Raw genomic sequence first — 20,773 nt, forward strand, 5'->3', positions numbered from 1 at the left:
TTGGAGTGACCTGCCCTTGGGTAAACTACAAACCTTGGAATGAACAATGCAACAAAGATGTGGAATTGGATCGGGAGAAATCGTCTGGCATGTCGGTAAAATATAAGGGTGGGGATACTGGAGGTGTATGTTTAATATTTATGGTGATGTTGTAATATGACTTGTAGAAATGGTACTATAAGCAATCGACACCCCACCAACAACGTTTTGTATGTCATGTATGGGCAGCAAATGATATATGAATCAAACGAATATATACCTTTGTAATATTGAAAAACAAAAATAAATACTAGTGTGAATACCGTACATGAACCTTTATCAGTGTGTACATAAAGTAGGGCGAGACTTGTAAAATGTACCAAAATAGCCCTTCGTGTTTTTACAATCCACCACCTGCACTGTCATGTTTAGACTTGGTCGACTCGGGAGATTCAGAGATTGAGATATTTTGTCAGCTTCAGACACGATAGTTGACAGCCGTCGTATAAGTTGCAATGGGTAGACTTAATTGTGTCACATCCACTGAAGGCCTATTACCGTAAATATCTGAAAATTTGTGCTACAGCTTCAAACACTCATTCAGACAGAATAGACCCCCAATTACATATGTTTGTCGTACGAGGAGATGAAATAATATCCGGCATAATATCAATCACTGGTGTGGGTGCAGGCACGATTATGTACGGTCCGGCATACTATAGCTGGGATATTGCAGAGTGCAGCGCTAAAGTACAAACAAACAAAATACTCACACCAAGAAATTTTTAAAAAAACGTGTATACAGCAAACTAAGTTTATAACGAACACGCTTATAACGAACTAACCGATATAACGAACTTATTTTATGGTCCCGGCCAACTACTGTAGATATGGTGTGAAAATGCTTATAAAACGAACTACGGTTATAACGAACTAAAATTAGTGGTCCTTTATAGTTCGTTATAACCGTAGTTTACTGTATTTGAAAATATAAATTGGACCCGAGATCAAGGCTCGTTGAAATCGACCTCTCATTATTATTGTAATATATTCCGGGGAAGACTTTAGCTACCCAGGAACCTATTGTTGTCAAAAGATGCGACAAAATGAATCGGGTGGTCTGGCTCGGTGGTTTGGTTGACTGCGTGTCGGTATATCTCAACTGCGTGGACCGATGCTCATGGCCAAACACTCACAAGGTTGTCTGGTCCGGACTGGATTACGAGGGCTGGTCAAAAAGCCCTAAACCTAACAAATAAAACCAACAATTGTGAAAGCCTTTTAAAATTGTATTTTTCATCATAATCTCCCTACTTTTCAATACACTTCTCATATCGATAGTGAAGCTATCAGTCAGGAAGAAGTTTTCTGAAGCCGCCCTGAAAAACCCATTCACGGCAGCTTTGAGATCATCGTTGTCGTCATAGCGCTTTCAACAAGGTATTCTTTCAGTTCAGGAAACAGGTGGAAATCACTTTGTGCCAGGGCTGGCTGGTATGGAATTTGAGGAAGTTCTTTGAACCCACATTGTCACTTGCAAGTCAAGAGGTGTGAGAAGAGGCATTGTCATGAAGTAGTAAAACTCCAGCAGTCAGCATTCCTCACCTGTTTTCGTTTGTTTGTTTTTATATAGAATCTCTCAGGCGATGACGCAAATCAGCATAGTAGGTACCGTAATCGTCTTTTGACTTTCTAAGTAATCAACAAGGATCACACCCTTTGTAACCCTCTGTAAAAATGTTCATGAATAATATGGCTTCCTCAAGTTCAGCAATGGTAATACGTCTATCTGACAGTATAAGTTTTTCTATCTCCTTGATTGAATCTTCATTGGTGGAAGTTGAGGGACGTCCAGACCTAGGGTCATCATCAAGGTTTGTTCTCCCAGCCAGCCATAAACATAGCTGCCCAGCGATTAACAGTGGAATAGCTAGGGCACTTATATCCATACACTTGTGACATGCGGTCCTGAATTTCTTGGAGAGTACTTTTCTCTGAAGTAAAAACACGTGATGACTGCTCCGTACTCGTTCTTCTCCATTTCTGTGTCCATCTGACCCCCTATCACGTTCATCTGGCTGTCACTAATATACAAATGGCCTCAACAGACCAAATACACTTGCAATGAACTACTCGAACACTGACTAGTTCACTTTATTACGGCCCATAGTTGAATGTTACTCATGCTTAGATGTGATATGAGGTGAAATTGGGTTTAAGGTCACGTCTAAGAATATGGCACTTATATAACTGCACTTATATAGCGATGTGCATGCACGTGTGTGTGTGTGGCTGCTTGTATTAGTCCGGACTGATGCCGATTTATAGTGCTAGCTCACTGAGATACCAGGCCGCAGTTTAACATGACTATCCCACTCAGACACAGTATACTGACTCCGAGCCGACCAGTCCTTGTTTAGCCCCTTAATGCCGAGCGCCAGACAGGGTAACAACAGGTACCATCTTTTAGTATGACGCGGCCGGGGATCAAACCCCGGACCTTCCGCTCTCCGGGCGGACGCTCTACCACTAGACCACTTTTTAACCAGACCTCGTATTTGCAGAGCGCCGTCACATAGCTGTAGCATTGCTAAGTACGTCGTTTAGCAACAAACTATACTTACCAGATCTATTACATATGTATCCCAAGTGCGTATAGAAAGACTACCTTCAGTTACTCAAGTCAGTCTTAGTGTTGAATCTGACCCGGCCGCACGTCCGTATAAAAGATCACCACAGGTCGTAAAATCAGCAATAGTTGGAAGCGCTCTTTAAATCGCCACCATTCTGTCAGGAAGTAGTAATAGGTGGTGAGGTGAAATAGAGTTAAACGTCGCGTTCAAGATGATTGCACTTATATAGCGACGTGCGTGTACTAGTCCGGACTGATGTCGGTTTTATAGTGCTAGCTCACTGAGATACCATGCCGCACTTCAACATGAATACCCCACTCAGACACAGTGTACTGACTCCGAGTTCAGCCGGTCCATGTTTTTATCCCCATAATGCCGAGCGCCAGGCAGGGTAACAGCAAGTACCATCTTTAGCGTTTGGTTTGACGCTGCAGGGAATCGATCCACCAACCCTTCACTGCCCGAGCAGACGCTCCACTAGGCTACGGAGGCGATTGTCTATACAGCAGTAGCTCATTTGTCGCTTGGTCTCAGGGAAGGAGTGAGTGAGTTTGGTTTCTGCGCCGCTTTTATAGCAACTTTTCATTAATATCAGGGCCAAGGGCTGCAACAATGTACTTCACACATTGTAACTCATCCCCAGTGGAATCCCGGTAATGGGGATGACGGCATCCTGGACAAGATACGGTGGCCTGTTATCGCTTCACACTTATTTTTCAAACATATTATCACAGCCCGTCTCATGTACGGGCAAAACGTTCATCTTATGATCCACACATAGACGCAGGCGCGCGCGCGCGCACGCACGCACGCACGCACGCACGCACGCACGCACACACGCACACACACACACACACACCAAGGGCGGATACATCATTTTTAAAATGGAGGGGCCCAAAATATCAAAATCCTCTCTCAGTTAACTTTACTGCCCACAACATATGGTTTTGAAAGGACCCCCTGGACCTCCTGGACCAACCCTCTGGATTCGCCTATATACGCACACTTTCCTTACTGCTGATGTAAGCACATTTACCCGTGCCGCTTTAACACCTGCACAGATGTGTCACAGCAGCTGACACGCACTCGTGATCAGTCCTTCATAGCGTCCACGGTAGATGCTGGGGGCAGGGTTTATACAACTGGTGGCAATTTATGACAACTCATTGTCACACAGGATGATATGTTTGTTAAACACCAGCAGCAGAACATGGTCGTTCAGGTACCACAAGTACACCCTCGACGATGACAAAAGTGTCTTTTTAAATATAGTTATGTTCTACATATAGTGATATTAATGTATCATATTGGTTTCGTTATTCTCTTTCGGTGTTGTTTGTTTTATTTCTTGTAGAACTGTAACCTGTATTATTGACTGGGACTGCATGCATTTCCTTAGTAGTAGTGTTTTACTTAAACATCCTTGGAATGAAAGAGTGAGTGAGTGAGTTTGGTTCAGCGCCGCGTGTGAGCCCGTGAGAGGAAATCCCGAGAAAGAAGTGATGCAGGTCTTGTTTGTTTGTTTTGTTTGCACTCAGCAATATTCCTGCTACATGACGGCGGTCTGTAAATAATCGAGTCTGGACCAGACAATCCAGTGATTAACATCATGAGCATCGATCCACACAATTGGAATCGATGACGTGCATTAACCAAGTCAGCGAGCCTGACCACCCGATCCCGTTAGTCGCCTCTTACAAGCATAGTAGCCCTTTACGTGTTACTGTTATCATCATCATCATCATCATACCACAACATGGACATGTGTGATAATGATTATTATTATTATGACATCGCAGACAATGAGACGTACGTGCCATGCAATATCGGAGTGTACGGGGTTTTAACCAGCTGAATATACTCCACCTACACACAGAGACAGAAGCTCGGGGTTGTGCACGAACGTTCATCTGATGAAACCACACACACTCAGCTAATGACACATATCATCTCTATTTTAAAAGTTGCATTTAAGATATTTGTCTCGTTTGATAACTATTATCGGATGACGTAACACAGTTCAAAGTCATATGCAATAGAATTCCATTAACTAATTAGTGGTAAGCAGTATATGTTTGGGCCTAAGCTTTTATATAGCTCTAACTGGCTGTGACTTTTTAGGCCTGTAAGTATCCTTGGCTGAGAACATATAAGGAATACCCGTGAGGAAAACCCGTGAGGAATACGGGTAAGGAATACCCGTGAATAACAGCTGTTTGTTTGCTTCTTTGTTCGATCAAAAATACGATCGAGTAAAGTTTGTTTCACCCCCCCCCCACCCCCCCCACCCCACCCCCACCCCCACCCACCCACCACCCACCCACCCACCCACCACCCCCCACCCCCGGGTCAGCTTTATTCCAGCTGTATATGATCGTGTCTGGACCAGGCACACCAATGGTTGGGGCAGATCTGAAACATAATCGATGTAGTTTCGCACGCACGCACGCACGCACGCACGCACGCACATACGCGTCCAATGCGCACACGTAAATTAAATAGTCGGTTACTAACTTCCAAACTATCTGTTCAAACCTAGCCTTAAGTAATCGGGATTTTAATGACTAGCATGTCTTGTACCTGTCTGGAACATTCTTTTCGAATTTCTGTATTCTGTCTATAACACGGGAGTCGTATGGGTCGAGCATCCCCTGTTTCTATCTTGTGGTGGTACAAGTTCTCTGTTGTCTTGAAGAAAAGTGTTCATTTGGTTCTTTTGTAGAGGTGAGAGATCAGAAGTGGAAAGATCATAGTCGATATGATTGGTAGATTTACCTTGGCTGTTGTTGTTACTTGAGATAGACACAATGTTTGCTGAATCATCTTCCTCGTGCAAAGTTTGAATGGAACTGACATCTACTTCACGTACTGTTGCAAGAACTGTACAAGCTGGTAAGTTGATGGTGTTGTTAGTTGGATTTAGTAAACATATTGCTATTCTATCTCTTGTATTCTGTATTATAAAACACAACACCACTGACGGTACACTGCTTGACTGCAATCGTTCCTTTGCTTCTTATTAAGGTATAATCAAGTTCCCAAACACGGGACAAAAGCTTAAATATACAACGTCAAGATCTAGACAAGACAGGGGCACCTGGCCGTGACTAATATAGTCTCCCTTAGTGGCCATAGTTATAAGTTTGGTTCATTCTGGTTCTTCTTGTGACTTTTGTACTTGAGTGCCCCAGAAAACCATCCCTGCGTTAAGTCCTTTAGAAACATTCCAATGTAGGTCAAGCGTCTTGGAACAAACCAAACAATGTAGGTCCATTGAATAGAGTTGTTGATAGCACAGGATGGTGGGTGGTTCTGTTTGGTATTATTAAAGGGGGGCTCTGTTCGGACTGTGTTTTCTCTATCAGAAGCCTGGGCGTCTATCAACTTCGCGCAAGCTGGCGTCTACTCTGTTTAATGCTGCTGGCTAAGTGGCAACTCACTACCTAATCGAATCCCAAATTCTACAGTCATACAAAGGGTACATTTGCAGGAAATATTCCGTATGAATAACCAACATATCACAGTTGTAATGTCATAGGGATAATAAATGATGGACCCTGACTCCATTGGACTATGTTTTCTGTATTCTTTGAGTGCTGACTAAGCCCCTTCAATGCGGCATCTGTAGCCCTGCCAATGCGGCATCTGTAGTCCTGTCAAGGCGGCATCTGTAGCCCTGTCAATGCGGCATCTGTAGCCCCGTCAATGCGGCATCTGTAGCCCCGTCAATGCGGCTTCTGTTGCCCCTACAAGGCGGCATCAGTAGCCCTGTCAATGTACCACCTGTAGCCCCGTCAATGCACCATCTGTAGCCCTGTCAATGCACCATCTGTAGCCCCGTCAATGCACCATCTGTAGCCCTGCCAATGCACCATCTGTAGCCCTATCAATGCGGCATCTGTAGCCCTGTCAAGGCGGCATCTGTAGCCCTGTCAAGGCGGCATTTGTAGCCCTGTCAAGGCGGCATCTGTAGCCCTGTCAATGCACCATCTGTAGCCCTGTCAATGCACCATCTGTAGCCCTGTCAATGCGGCATCTGTAGCCCCGTCAAGGCGGCATCTGTAGCCCTGTCAAGGCGGCATATGTAGCCCTGTCAATGCGGCATCTGTAGTCCCGTCAATGCACCATCTGTAGCCCCGTCAAGGCGGCATCTATACCCCTGTCAAGGCGGCATATGTAGCCCTGTCAATGCGGTATCTGTAGTCCTGTCAATGCACCATCTGTAGCCCCGTCAAGGCGGCATCTGTAGCCCTGTCAAGGCGGCATCTGTAGCCCTGTCAAGGCGGCATATGTAGCCCTGTCAATGCGGCATCTGTAGCCCCGTCAAGGCGGCATCTGTAGCCCTGTCAAGGCGGCATCTGTAGCCCCGTCAAGGCAGCATCTGTAGCCCTGTCAAGGCAGCATCTGTAGCCCTGTCAAGGCGGCATCTGTAGTCCTGTCAAGGTGGCATCTGTAGTCCTGTCAAGGCGGCATATGTAGCCCTGTCAATGCACCATCTGTAGCCCTGTCAATGCACCACCTGTAGCCCTGTCAATGCGGCATCTGTAGCCCTGTCAATGCAGCATCTGTAGCCCGGTCAATGCAGCATCTGTAGCCCTGTCAATGCACTAATAACAAGGATCAGTTAGCGCAGGCCCTCTGAGAAGAATGGCGTTGATTTCCATTTCTTGTGATCAGACGTCTCCCATCTTCTGCCCGTCGTCGAGTTGATGCCCGCGATGTACATACACCAAATTATGAACACACAATGCCATTTAGAAAGTGGTCAAATTTAACAAATGTTATATTTGAGATTACAATTTACAGATTCTCGTACTTTTTTAAAATGATACACAAAACTGACTGACAATTATGACATTCTGAATTATCAAAGTTCCATGTGCTGATTTCAGTCTTCATGGTTGACCAGTTACTGAATACCCGACCCCATCCTTTAATCTGTGGACACAATACCTTCATTTTTGTTCTCATTAACCTAATAGCTTGTAATGATGTTGATAATTCATTTCTCTTGACAATACAAGTGTCTTCCTTGACATTGGTTCTGTTTTAAGGATCAAACAATGTTGTTTGGTAACGTTTTATTGCAATATATTTATTCTTTTTTTTCAAGAAAGGGTATATGATGTTTACATCATAGTTAACAGCTGTTTCATTCATATCACAGCAGAACAAGTGGAGTCAATTACATTGTCCAAGGATACAACACAGTGACTTGCATGACAAAGCCTCTTAAAATGAAAGATTTGAAATGATTATTAATAAATACGTGTTATGGGCATACTGTCTATCTACTGTAACGGTCCCCCGCCGTGATATTGCTGGAATATTGATAAAAGCGGCGTAAAACCATACTCACTCACGCTACGATAACGGGGTATGAACACTTTTGGACAGCGTGAATAATTGACGTGTCATGCTACAGGAGTAACACTGTAAGCATGAGGGAGGTAACTCTCATAGAAGTGTGGTTCGTGGTTAAATGTCAACAGTATCAAGTATTGTGTCAACTTAATACCGCTTGTTCCTTGAAAACAATAACAAACGTTTCAGGAAGTCATTGTTGTGAAAACATATTACTAGTTTTGGTTTCATAATAAGTATGTTTTCTTATTTCATATTTCATAAATATTTAAACAGAAATGTGCCATATTCTCATTCCTCATTTTGAAGGAAGCAATTGCAATTTGTTTTGTCTCCTGGGTTATGACAGTATATATAGGTATACTTGCATCAATAGGTATAGGTAGGTATGTGCCGTGTTGATCCTCAGGATCAAAGTTTTCTTGTTTCACATGTGTGTTCGCAAGTGTTTCTATTATCTCTTACATTGACTACTTGCATATGGATAGTACTATTTTTAAAGAGACATGATCATTCGTGCATATGTGTGAAACTGATTTTACGAAACGAGTTCCAGAACTCATATGTATTTTCGAGCGAGAGCGAGGGTAATTATGAATTTACACATGCGAGTGTAAAAAAACAACTTTATTAACTAGTATTTAATCTTTGAAGGGTAAGAATAGATCTTCAGTAACCCATTCGTGTCCAAAAAGGCGACCATGCTTGTAAGAGGCGAGTAACGGAATCGGGTGGTCAGGCACGCTAACTTGGCTATCCTATCCGCGTAGATCGATGCTCATGATGTCAATCACTGGAGTGTCTGGTCAGGACCGTCATATAGCTGGAATACTGCCGAGTGCCTGTTATACAACAAACAAAAAAACCTATTATTTCTTAACCCTTTTCATCTCCCCTTTACAAAACATGCACTGCTCACGACCACGTCTTAGAAAACAACATTGTCCCATAGCGTTAATTGACGCCAATCTCCAGAAAGGAGTGGTGCTACTATAATAATTACTTTAATGGTACAATGGAAAATGTATATTATGTGTAATAACGCGCTCGTAAACGTTTGTCCCTGTAGTCTAATGGTAGAGCGTCCGACTCCTGCAAAGCCTCGTTATTCACAAGCGAGATCGTATCCACCATAAGAAGTGTTTAATAGGGTTGCCTTTTCATTTGTGTTCTTAATTTGCAGCTATTTGATGCATCACGTAAAATGTAAATAGATTATTATTTAAGATCAGACATTTATCCCTCCACTCTTCCCACCCAAATTCTGTGGACCTATCTTCTTCCTTGTCTCAGCGTATAAACACAAATTGTGTAGGTTAAAGGTGAATTTGTCACACAACGACAACATGTTTATGTGAAAGAGATATCGGGGAATAATAATAATATTTGTGGTATCGACTGTACCTATAATTATAATAAGTAATCGCAATACAGTTGAAGACCTTGATATTCTATTGACATGATTCAGTAGGGGAACTATTTTGTTTTGACGGAGTGACGTGCACTGGTGGGTAAACCGTCGGAGTTGCATGCTAGCGGAAAACATCTCAACATGGAGCCAGACGTTATCCCCAATTCTCTTTCAAATCTTGCTGATGATTGTGACCTGGGAGCAAATCTGAAGACACTGAAAATAACAGACAATGTTCGAGAATTACAAACTGTTTTGAGGGACAAGTAAGTGATGAAAGCAATGTCCTTTCCATTGATAAATTGAAATCAACATGACCACATGGCACACCACGCAGAAGGTTAGAATATTGCCGGTCTTGCCGAATTATCTCCGAAATACTGTTTCACTGTATGTTATTTAATTCTATAATATTATCCAAGAGTCGTTTGTTAACAGTCACCCGGTCGTCAGATTCGGTGAGATATGGCCTCGGGTTCAAAGGAGGCGGGCTGTCAAATTTAGCGGGAGTCTTTGTTGAGATGACAAATACTAAATATCGTCAACATGGTCAACACAGCATCTTTGTAAGAACTAGCCTAGGTGTTTAACCCACGTTAGGCCTAGATATCACCTTAACCGATTGTTCATTACGTGTGTCCGTCGGTCGTAAATAGCAATATTACATATTCATTTAGGGTTTTTGTTATGTATTTATAACATCACAGATATATCGGGCGGTGAAGTCAGTAGACAGCTCTAGCTCCGTATGTTAGACCTACAGGCCTATAGTCCGTTTTTTTGGCGTGTCTACGTTGAAGAATTTGAATGTATGATTGCGTATTTCAAATTTAAGTTTGATTCAGTGGAGAAAAGTAGTTATTCCCTACATTTTATTTAGCAGCCATATTTTACATTGATCATTTGTTGTGAATACTGTATTTGTGCTCATTTATAATAAACAAAGAATTTTGTTTATCATCCAAAACTGGCAGGAGATATAGCTTGTGTGAGATCAAGCGATATCAACATTGTAGATATTGCTGCAATGAATTGCATCACAAGACTTTGCAGACTATTACGACATCATTGGTTACCATGACGTCACAATCAAATGACATCTCTAAAGGCTTCTCTACTGAAGCTGTTAGCAGTACATTTTTCATTTAGACACTACTTATACTGTCTACAAGCTGAAAAAAGTTGGAAGAATGATGTTGGATGATAAATAAAATCACACCTGATTGTCTTTTGATATCAAGTATATCAACTTGTGCTGATATATTTGATATCAAAAGACACTCGAGTGAGATTCTATATTTCTCATACTGGCTGTGAGGTGGCACTGGTGTCAACATTAGCAGTCATTTGATCTGTTCTCTATTTTTGTCCCACCTCCCCGTCATATGGGTGGGTGGGGGTATAGTGGTATTGCTATTGTGGGGGCCGGGAGGATTTGTCATCTTCTGATAACTCTTGTTAGTGCAAGGAAATAACACTTCTCTTTGTTTCAAAGCTAAATATCAATTGTTACAGTGATACTGATAGAAACTAACATTTTTAGTCCACTTGTCCCTTTGATGATAACCTGTAGCAAAACCCTTAAAATTTGTACCAGTCCTTATGACACCTTAACTATTGGGCAGTTTGGCAAGGACTATAGGGGGCGGGCAGCTTCAGTACCAAGCAGGAACACTGATGTTAGGTGCCGACCCTAACCACTTTTCCAGCAGTATTCCCTGTTTGTGATGAAATTCACGAAGATATGTATATGTAGTAGTGCTAACTTTACCATGTTTACAGTAGTTACCCAGCATACAGAATTACAGGGATAGCGACATGTGCATACTAAATGTCCATAGCAGGTATTTTAGCATTGTCGTGATTACATTCAATACAATATTGTAAAAAAAAAACCTTCCAATTTATTGGTCCTGTTATCAGTGAAATATGTCATGCCAGAGGTCCGTGGAGATTCGGGGTAGAATAGGTCTTCAGCAACCCATGCTTGCCGTAAAAGACGACTATACTTGTCTTAAGAGGTGACTAATGGGATTTGGTGGTCAGGCTCACTGCCTTTGTTTATGCATGTCATCATATCCCAATTGCATGGATCAATGCTCATGATATCAATCACTGGATTGTCTGTTCCAGACTCGATTATTTACAGACCGCTGTCATATAGCTGGAATATTGCTGAATGTGGCCCCTTGACAACAAACAAACAAACAAAAACGTCATGTCAGAGCCAGCCCAGATAATAGATACAAGTCCATGACAATGGCTGGGTTGTTTATATATTCTCAGGTCGCACCATACATTCCAACTACACCATGTACACTGATGTATACTGATGTATACTATGTTATGATTTGTGTGACAAGGAAGTTGTGTATGCATCATTTGACATTGGTCTTCCGAGAGTTACTGTGTGTTGTTTCTGTATCGTGGGATGTGACTATGATTTCCCTGTAGAAATGTGTTGTCATAACTTGTCAGTTTAGTAGATAGAGGCATGGTTAGGTTACAAATTATGAGTTGTCAGTCAAGAGACTGTATACAGTACCTATACAGCGTTAGAAATTGGCACTAGTCCTGTTTGTCCTTGCCAAACTGCCCAGTAGTTCCTATTGTATCGTTAGTAGGTATTGAAAACTCCTAAAAGTTTGCCATTTTTTAGTGTTATGCTATATGATACCATTATGAGGACTAGAGGTCTAAACATGTTAGTTTCTACCGCTTCCTATATTTTTTGCAAGTGCACTCAAAATCTGGCATCATTTGTTTACAAACTCATAATTGGTGTCCCATTCCTTGTTTCAATATTTCAAAACAGTACATATTATTTCTTGATACTATATTTGCTGATATCTGAAAACCCCACGTTTTTGCTTTACAGGGGTGCAAAGATGCTAAAGCCCATGATATCAAGACATATCAATACAAGAGTTTCATGATTTTAATTTTCAATGTTTGTGTGAATGCGGTGATATTTGTGTGTGTGTGTGTGTTTGTTGTTTAAACCGCCAGTTGCAGCCTTTCAGCACCCAAATCGGCTTCCCACTTTATGTTCTAAACATTACATTCCTCTGCCACATATAATTATGGATAAGGGGTCGTGTGGCCCTCTGCCTCTCAGCTGGTGACTGCGGACAATTCTCAGGTCCAAGGCAGCATAACATAATGAAATCTCCTAAATACACAATACTTTCTTTCCGTTTGTTGGCTTGAGTAAATGTATCACTATAACAAGTGTACATATTAAAACAATTGAAATATAACAAAACAGATCTCACTTCTAAATTATGTCTATGTATTATGTACATGACGATAAATACAGTTTCCTCAGCAAACCCAATGGCATATAAATAAGCAGCACATACATACATACATACATACATACATACATACATACATACATACATACATAGGGGCATGATCTCATGTCAGGTCAAAAACATATGGCTTCTACGGAACATCACAGGACAACAGGTATGTGGGCTACAAAGTTCATAATAATTAAAACTGCATAATAAGAATATATCCAGTCAAAGTGCATATCCTAATCAAATAACTTATATACATTAATCACCAAATAATGTTCCTTATAACCATGTCAGTTTATAGAATAGTTACATGCACTATATATATAATAACAAAAAATGTATTTACAAAACATAAGCATATACACATGTCATTGAACAAATTCAAGTGGACTCCACTATTCCCGGGGAACAGGACATTGCTAATCAGGCATATCCCGAGGGTGACAATCGAATGGAGGAGGGCACATGCCCCTACTGTTTTAACTGCACCATCAGAAAGGCTCTCTACTATTAATTCTAGAAAATAATTGACAACTGTAACGGGTGGAAAATACCAGCATATGTTCAAAAGAAGATCAAACTGGGTGATGGGGAGCATGTTGTCTTCTATCACAGACAAATAATGCCGGAATGTGTGTTGACACTTGTGCGAACAAAATACCCAAATAAGATAAATGAGCCATATATGGGACACAAGTGGTGGTGAACTGACTTTGTTATTTTTCTCTTTGTATATATATGATCATTGATATTCTTTCTAAAACTGCAATTAATTTCTTTGGGGAAAATTAAAAAATTTCAAAAGCATAAAACAGTATTGAAACTCTTGGCATCATATAGCTGACTATGGCAATACAGTATCCTTATCAGACAAGTGATTGTGTTTTGTTTACATAAAGAGTGTAATTGTCCCTATGAGGTCAAATGTGTGACCTGTGCTGTGTCTCAAAGTTGACAGGCCTTCCGTTCCCTCCTGGAGGAAAAAGTGGCGGTTTAACACCGCACTCAGCAATATTCCGGCAATATCACGGCGGTCTGTAAATAATCGAGTCTGGTCCAGACAATCCAGTGCTTGACACCACATATAATAGTCACAACCGTTCACTGAGACATATCAAGGGCAATATTAAGATTTGTAAAACAATAGGTGGTATAGAGAACACATTACTTTCAATGTCTCTACGCTCCAGGTTTCTTGGCTTTCAGCATGTTTTGACCGTCTCCGTGGTCCAGTGGTAGAGCATCCGCCCGGAGAGCGGAAGGTCCGGGGTTCAATCCCCGGCCTCGTCATACCAAAAGACGTTAAAAGATGGTACTTGTTTATACCCTGTCTGGCGCTCGGCATTAAAGGGCTAAAACAAGGACTGGTCGGCTCTGAGTCAGTATACTGTGTCTGAGTGGGGTATTCATGTTAAACTGCGGCAGGGTATCTCAGTGGGCTAGCACTATAAATCGGTATCAGTCAGATTATTTACAGATCGCTGTCATGTAGCTGGGATATTGCTGAGTGCGGCGTTAAACAACAAATAAACAAACAAATTTGTTCTAAGATAGTTTTGTTCTGTGTGAAGGTATATTTTACAACTTTCCAGCAATAAAAACATTTTTAGTCCACTTGTCCTTACAATAACTTATAGCAAAACCCTTAAAAATGGCAACCTCCTACTGGTACTAGTCCTTATGATACCATAACTAATGGGTAATTTCACAAGGACTATAGGAATAATGCCAATTTCTACTGCTGCTTTCTACCATGTCTATCCGAAAGAGTGAGACTCGTGAGGATCCTGGGTGGAACAGGTCTTCAGCAACCCATGCTTGCCGTAAAAGGCGACTATGCTTGTTGTATAAGGCTACTAACGGGATCGGGTGGTCAGGCTCACTGACTTGGTTGATGCATGTCATCGATCCAAATTGTGTGGATTGATGTTCATGATGTCAATCACTGGATTGTCTGGTCCAGACTCAATTATTTACAGACTGCCGTCATAAAGCTGGAATATTGCTGAGTGGGACGAAAAACACCAAACCAAACCGAAGGAGTGATGCCACTGTCTTTGTTTAAGAATAAAGTGTTTGTTTGGTGTGACCTAGTTTTACTGATCTTAATATTGAAATCTGTTGACCTTCACACGCCCATGTTTGTCTGCATTTTTGATTGAACTTGTCAAAGAGTTCAGTCCAGTTTCCTGTAGTCATATCACTATGCTGACTCCCAGTTATTTTTTTCTTTTCAGATCAACATCACGCAGTGATTTCATCTTTTATGCTGATCGATTAGTAAGTAAATGTTCTCAAATTGGGACATTTTTTGCACACATTCATTTGTACAGGAGCTGGCTGAAAAGTTCTGAGACTTACTATGATGGGAGTCTGTTAATGGAGTGTACAGAGGAAGGATGTAGACTCTCCCAGGGTGGGGTGTACAAGGAGAAGGATGTAGACTCTCCCAGGGTGGGGTGTACAAGGAGAGGGGTGTAGACTCTCCCAGGGTGGGATGTACAAGGAGAAGGATGTAGACTCTCCCAGGGTGGGGTGTACAAGGAGAAGGATGTAGACTCTCCCAGGGTGGGGTGTACAAGGAGAAGGATGTAGACTCTCCCAGGGTGGGGTGTACAAGGAGAAGGGTGTAGACTCTCCCAGGGTGGGGTGTACAAGGAGAAGGATGTAGACTCTCCCAGGGTGGGGTGTACAAGGAGAAGGATGTAGACTCTCCCAGGGTGGGGTTTAAAAGGAGAAGGATGTAGACTCTCCCAGGGTCGGGTGTACAAGGAGAAGGATGTAGACTCTCCCAGGATGTGGTGTACAAGGAGAAGGGTGTCGACTCTCCCAGGGTGGGGTGTACAAGGAGAAGGATGTAGACTCTCCCAGAATGTGGTGTACAAGGAGAAGGGTGTCGACTCTCCCAGGGTGGGGTGTAAAAGGAGAAGGGTGTAGACTCTCCCAGGGTGGGGTGTACAAGGAGAAGGATGTAGACTCTCCCAGGGTGGGGTTTAAAAGGAGAAGGATGTAGACTCTCCCAGGGACGGGTGTACAAGGAGAAGGATGTAGACTCTCCCAGGATGTGGTGTACAAGGAGAAGGGTGTCGACTCTCCCAGGGTGGGGTGTACAAGGAGAAGGATGTAGACTCTCCCAGGATGTGGTATACAAGGAGAAGGGTGTCGACTCTCCCAGGGTCGGGTGTACAAGGAGAAGGATGTAGACTCTCCCAGGGTGGGGTGTACAAGGAGAAGGGTGTAGACTCTCCCAGGGTGGGGTGTACAAGGAGAAGGGTGTAGACTCTCCCAGGGTGGGGTGTACAGGGAGAAGGATGTAGACTCTCCCAGGGTGGGATGTACAAGGAGAAGGATGTAGACTCTCCCAGGGTGGGGTGTACAGGGAGAAGGATGTAGACTCTCCCAGGGTGGGGTGTACAAGGAGAAGGGTGTAGACTCTCCCAGGGTTGGGTGTACAAGGAGAAGGGTGTAGACTCTGTTACAGTGTGTATTCCTGACATGTTACAAAGTTAACAGTGTATATCCCTCCCAAGATACAGTGAGTATATTCCTGGCATGTTACAAAGTTAACAGTGTTAATCCCTCCCAAGTTACAGTGTTACAAAGTTACTAAGTTACTAAGTTAACAGTGTAAATCCTTGTGCATCATGTATAAGATCCTGCCTGTTATTTCAGATCCGGTTGGTGGTAGAGGAGGGGTTGAATCAGCTGCCCTACAGAAAGTGTGTGGTTACAACTCCTACTGGTATGTATGTATGTATGTCTACAGCAAGCAGGAAATTACCACTCAGCTGTGCTTCATATAAACATCAACGTAACTCACTGTTCAGTATGTGTCCCTGAGTATTACAGTTTCTACTAAAACCCTAAGTGATGTTTATTCTCACATCTAGGCTTCAGAATAGGTTTCCTGGGACTAGAGACACAAACACACAAACATGAATGGAATTGGGCAGCACGTAATAGTATGCCGGCATGTTTTCACCGTGCTTGCGCTTTTGTCATCACCCTTCACTAAATGGGAAATGAATACGGGTAGTTATCAGACATTTAGATGCTTATGTTATGTGATTATGAACTATACAAGATGATAATCATGACACTTCGAGAATATTTAGTCAGCACATGTTTCATTTTTTGTTTCACGTGCCAGCCACCCCTACTGAAAAACATTCGGTCCAAGAAATAAATTAAACACACAAAAATAAATGTACTGTCTCCTGCTAGTAAAATGGACTCTCTTATACAATATAGAATGTTATATATAAACTCAATGTCTACATCAGTGATTCAAGAAGCCAGTTGCAGTTTTAACTCCACAGCAGAATGACTGTCATATAAATAAATTAATTAATAAATAAATAAATGACATAGCTATTTAATTTTATTTTTATTTCGACAAACCTTGTGTGGAAAAGCTGAAATAAATCCGTGAAACATAATATTAAACATGTGTGTCCTTAGTCATCATCTTTGTGCCCATGTGTTTCCGAGATATTGAGACGTGTATTTTGTGACTCCTCCAGGTCAGCCGTACGATGGTCTACGCTACGAGAAGGGGAACTGTGGTGTCAGCATTGTCAGAAGTGGTGAGGCAACTAGTACCTACCAGCAGCATTTAGTCAGCAGTTGTGGACGTAGTGGCATGGAAGATTGCACATTCTGTTTATTGCATTTCTACACTAATGTAGATGTGTGGCCCTTTGTAATTTGAGTGTGCCTCCCTGAATAATACATTTGAATGAAACAAATGATTTATTTAAGAATCTGTTCATTGAGTGCGTTCATGTGTTCAAAGACCTGTGAAGATCCAGGTTAGAATAGCAATTCAGCAACCCATGCTTGTCGTAAAAGGCAACTAACAGGATCGGATGGTCAGGCTTGCTGACTTGGTTAATGCATGTCATCTCATCCCAATTGCGTGGATTGATGCTCATGATGTCAATCACTAGATTGTCTGGTCCAGACTTGATTATTTACCATGTTTACAGACCGTCGTCATATATACTTTTTAAAAGTATGTTTTTCAACAATGGCTTCACCTTATTCAATTTTTTTACAAATGTGATTTCACCTGGAATTTAAAGGGCAGACTTTTTGTTCACGGCGCAATAGCTCTTCTTTTGAAATGATACCCAGCCTGTCACATCTGGTTCCTGGCTCAGTGTGTGGTGAAGACCTTGTGACATGTACAGACAGAGCCACGTTACACCTTGATTCAAAAACGGTCGTTTGCTACCAAATATCTTAAACAAGCACATGTTTTTCAGTGAGTGTTTGTTTAGAATTGCAACACTTGTTCAGTCTGCCGAAAGGTAAAGAGAAAAACAATGAGTAAACAAACAAATGCAACATGTCATTGAACGGGTTTGCTTTTCTTGTTGCAGGGGAAGCCATGGAACAAGGTCTCCGCGACTGTTGTAGATCTATCCGGATCGGCAAAATACTCATCCAGAGTGACGAAGACACTCACGAAGCAAAGATTGTATACTCAAAACTGCCGGCAGATATCGCATCTCGAAAAGTTCTCCTGATGTACCCTATTATGAGTGAGTCATTATGTGGGAATTCCAGCATCCGTCGGTAACCTACCTGTGAGAAAATATCACGTATATATTTTCAGCTCTAACCTAAGTGAGTGAGTGAGTATGGTTTTGCACCACTTTTAGCAATATTCCAGAAATATGGCGGAGGACACCAGACTCAATGAGTGGAATGGACCCGGCTCCCTCGGTGTGACGAAAAAACGCTTTAGCCACTAGACCACCCCACTGTCCCAGGAAATAATTTGATGTGAAAGGTGAATGCCCTCATCATTCGCATGTTCAGGAAGTTTCCACCCCAGCTTAGTAATGGTGTAAGAATCAACATTGAAACGTCGCTAAATGCAATAAACCTGTCATTGTTATCCACAACATTATACACTTTCTTGTTCTCATGTACCACTTGACTGCCTACTGACTTTTATTCCTGTATGCTTCCAGGTACAGGTAACACCGTGTCCAAAGCAGTCAATATTTTACAGGCTCACGATGTCGATCAGGAAAATGTCATCTTACTTAATCTTTTCTGCACACCTCAAGGTTAGTTGCCATGGCATTTGAAGGGAGGGAACTCCCAGGGTGGGGTGTACAAGGAGAAGGGTGTAGACTCTCCCAGGGTGTGGTGTACAGGGAGAAGGATGTAGACTCAGAAAAATAAAATTCAGAATTAGAGATTATTTGTCAGGTACCAGTTGGGTTTGTAACTTTGAGATACCGACTATATATATGTAATGATAGTAACAATCTCATTCACCATAGCAAATGTTATTCCAGGCAATAATAATGTTTAAAACTGCTGAATAACATGAGTGAAACCTTTAAGCTAGGCAACCGCAAGAGTTAAGTTATCTTGAATGACTATTTTCATTTATTTTAAACTTGCATGTATCATTTGGAAATATCTACATATGAAATTGACCTCAGTATAATGTCTAGGATAGCACCAATACCTGAGTCGGTATAGGAACCCTGTATCTTCCTTCAGATGGTCGCAAGGACAGGGTCAGATGATGTGTGATTTTGAAGCAGAAGATAGTTGGGACTGTAACCATGCCTGTTATGTCAGTCTCACAGTCCGGTGTATCTTTTCAGCTGCCAAGAACGTCATTGCACAGTTCCCGGGATTGACGATATTCACATCAGAGGTGCATTCTGTTGCACCCAACCATTTTGGGATGAAGTATTTTGGAACAGAATAAATGTGACTTTGTGAAAGAGGTTTTACCCCACTTGATGTTTGACAGTTAATCTCATTCCATGTCCAACGTTCACACGTGACGGTGAAACATTCGAACATCCATGTGTTCCCTTGGCTGTGGGACGAAGATGACGATTCCATCAACACCATGTCACTGAGCCGGAACATCATCCTCATTAAGTCACAACACCATCCTCATCCCGATGTCATTGTACTGTCACATTTACTTCTACACATTGAAGCTGTTTGAACCTAAGATCCTCAGCTCTTGTAACCTCAAATGGGACATGTTTCTGAAAGCCTTAAAACATTTTTTCATTGTTTTAACATTTTGAATGTTGGTATTGAGATAATGTGTACATTACTGTTTGAGATATTGGTATTTGTTGATATATTGTTCATGCGGTTAGGTGTATATGAAGAGCTTAGAGCTAAAAGGGGCCAAAATGCACTTTGGCCCTTTTTGCATATTATTGCATAAATAACATCTTTGAGTTCTTGTCTACCTGTAGAAAAAATATGGTTTGTTTTCATTGATGCGTTTTTGAAATATAGCTACTTAAAATTATATAAAAGGGCCAAAGTCAAGTTCCAAAGGGCCAAAGTCACTTTGCTAGATTTTGGCCCTTTTAGTTCTCATTTCCGTGTGTGGTTGAGACTGGTTGTCTGAGAGAGATTTTGAAAGTTTGGACTCATTATTATTATGTTTCAACTGTTTTAACAAAGTTGGCATTAGTTTGAATCATCTAAAAATACTTCCATATTATGTGTTTGTACTTTCAGTAATAGTTAAACAATCTCATGTTAAATCCCATGCAAATGCCTGAGGGTCAAAAAGGGCCAAAATACAGACATCGGCCCTTTCCACCCTTACACAAATTAAAAACGTAAGTTTATTTCCTTTTGTGAATGTTATTTATAAACATTTAAATCTCTGCTGTTAGAATGCGTTAATGTCTAGGAATTTATCGGTTAAGTTCATTAACATGCATTATATTATGTGTTTTCATCACTTTTCTCAAAACAGACTCCACATGGCATTGGCCCTTATGGCTCCAAGCTCTTCAGTTGTGGGTCGTCCCTTAGGCTCATGATGCTGGTTTCAAACCAATGATTCACCATGATTATGTTTCCTTATTTGTCAGCACAGGCATTTGACACAAGCTGGAGAAACTGAAATACTATTATTATACACATTGCTCTTCTTTACTTATCTTGGGGGTACGGGTGGCCACGATTCGCTGTGCAGAGTTGAGTCCCTCGGGAACGCCAGAAACCTATGATTGTGGGTTAATATCATGGTTCACCCCAATTATGTTTCTAGGTTTGTCAGCACCATATCG

The 20,773-nt window shown here is 41.7% G+C and overlaps 1 protein-coding gene across 1 annotated transcript; it reads left to right on the forward strand.

Annotated features, from left to right (window-relative positions):
- The first annotated feature begins 9,435 nt into the window (after positions 1–9,435).
- On the forward strand, positions 9,436–20,773 carry LOC124113258 (uracil phosphoribosyltransferase homolog). Its single transcript, XM_046473545.2, has 7 exons — positions 9,436–9,653; positions 14,930–14,972; positions 16,365–16,434; positions 17,216–17,278; positions 18,077–18,238; positions 18,674–18,772; positions 19,325–20,773. Exons 1-7 carry the CDS (start codon positions 9,529–9,531, stop codon positions 19,429–19,431), a joined length of 669 nt encoding a protein of 222 aa, XP_046329501.1. The 5' UTR covers positions 9,436–9,528; the 3' UTR covers positions 19,432–20,773.

Source organism: Haliotis rufescens, unplaced genomic scaffold (assembly GCF_023055435.1).
Source record: "Haliotis rufescens isolate VD_foot unplaced genomic scaffold, xgHalRufe1.0.p SCAF_5, whole genome shotgun sequence".
Classification (NCBI taxonomy): Eukaryota; Metazoa; Mollusca; class Gastropoda; order Lepetellida; family Haliotidae; genus Haliotis; species Haliotis rufescens.

Coding starts and splice junctions, on each gene's coding strand:
- LOC124113258 (XM_046473545.2), top strand. CDS start 9,529: ATGGAGCCAGACGTTATCCCCAATTCTCTTTCAAATCTTGCTGATGAT. Junction 17,279..18,076: donor TGTCAGCATTGTCAGAAGTG/GTGAGGCAACTA, acceptor TTCTTGTTGCAG/GGGAAGCCATGGAACAAGGT. Junction 18,239..18,673: donor CCTGATGTACCCTATTATGA/GTGAGTCATTAT, acceptor GTATGCTTCCAG/GTACAGGTAACACCGTGTCC.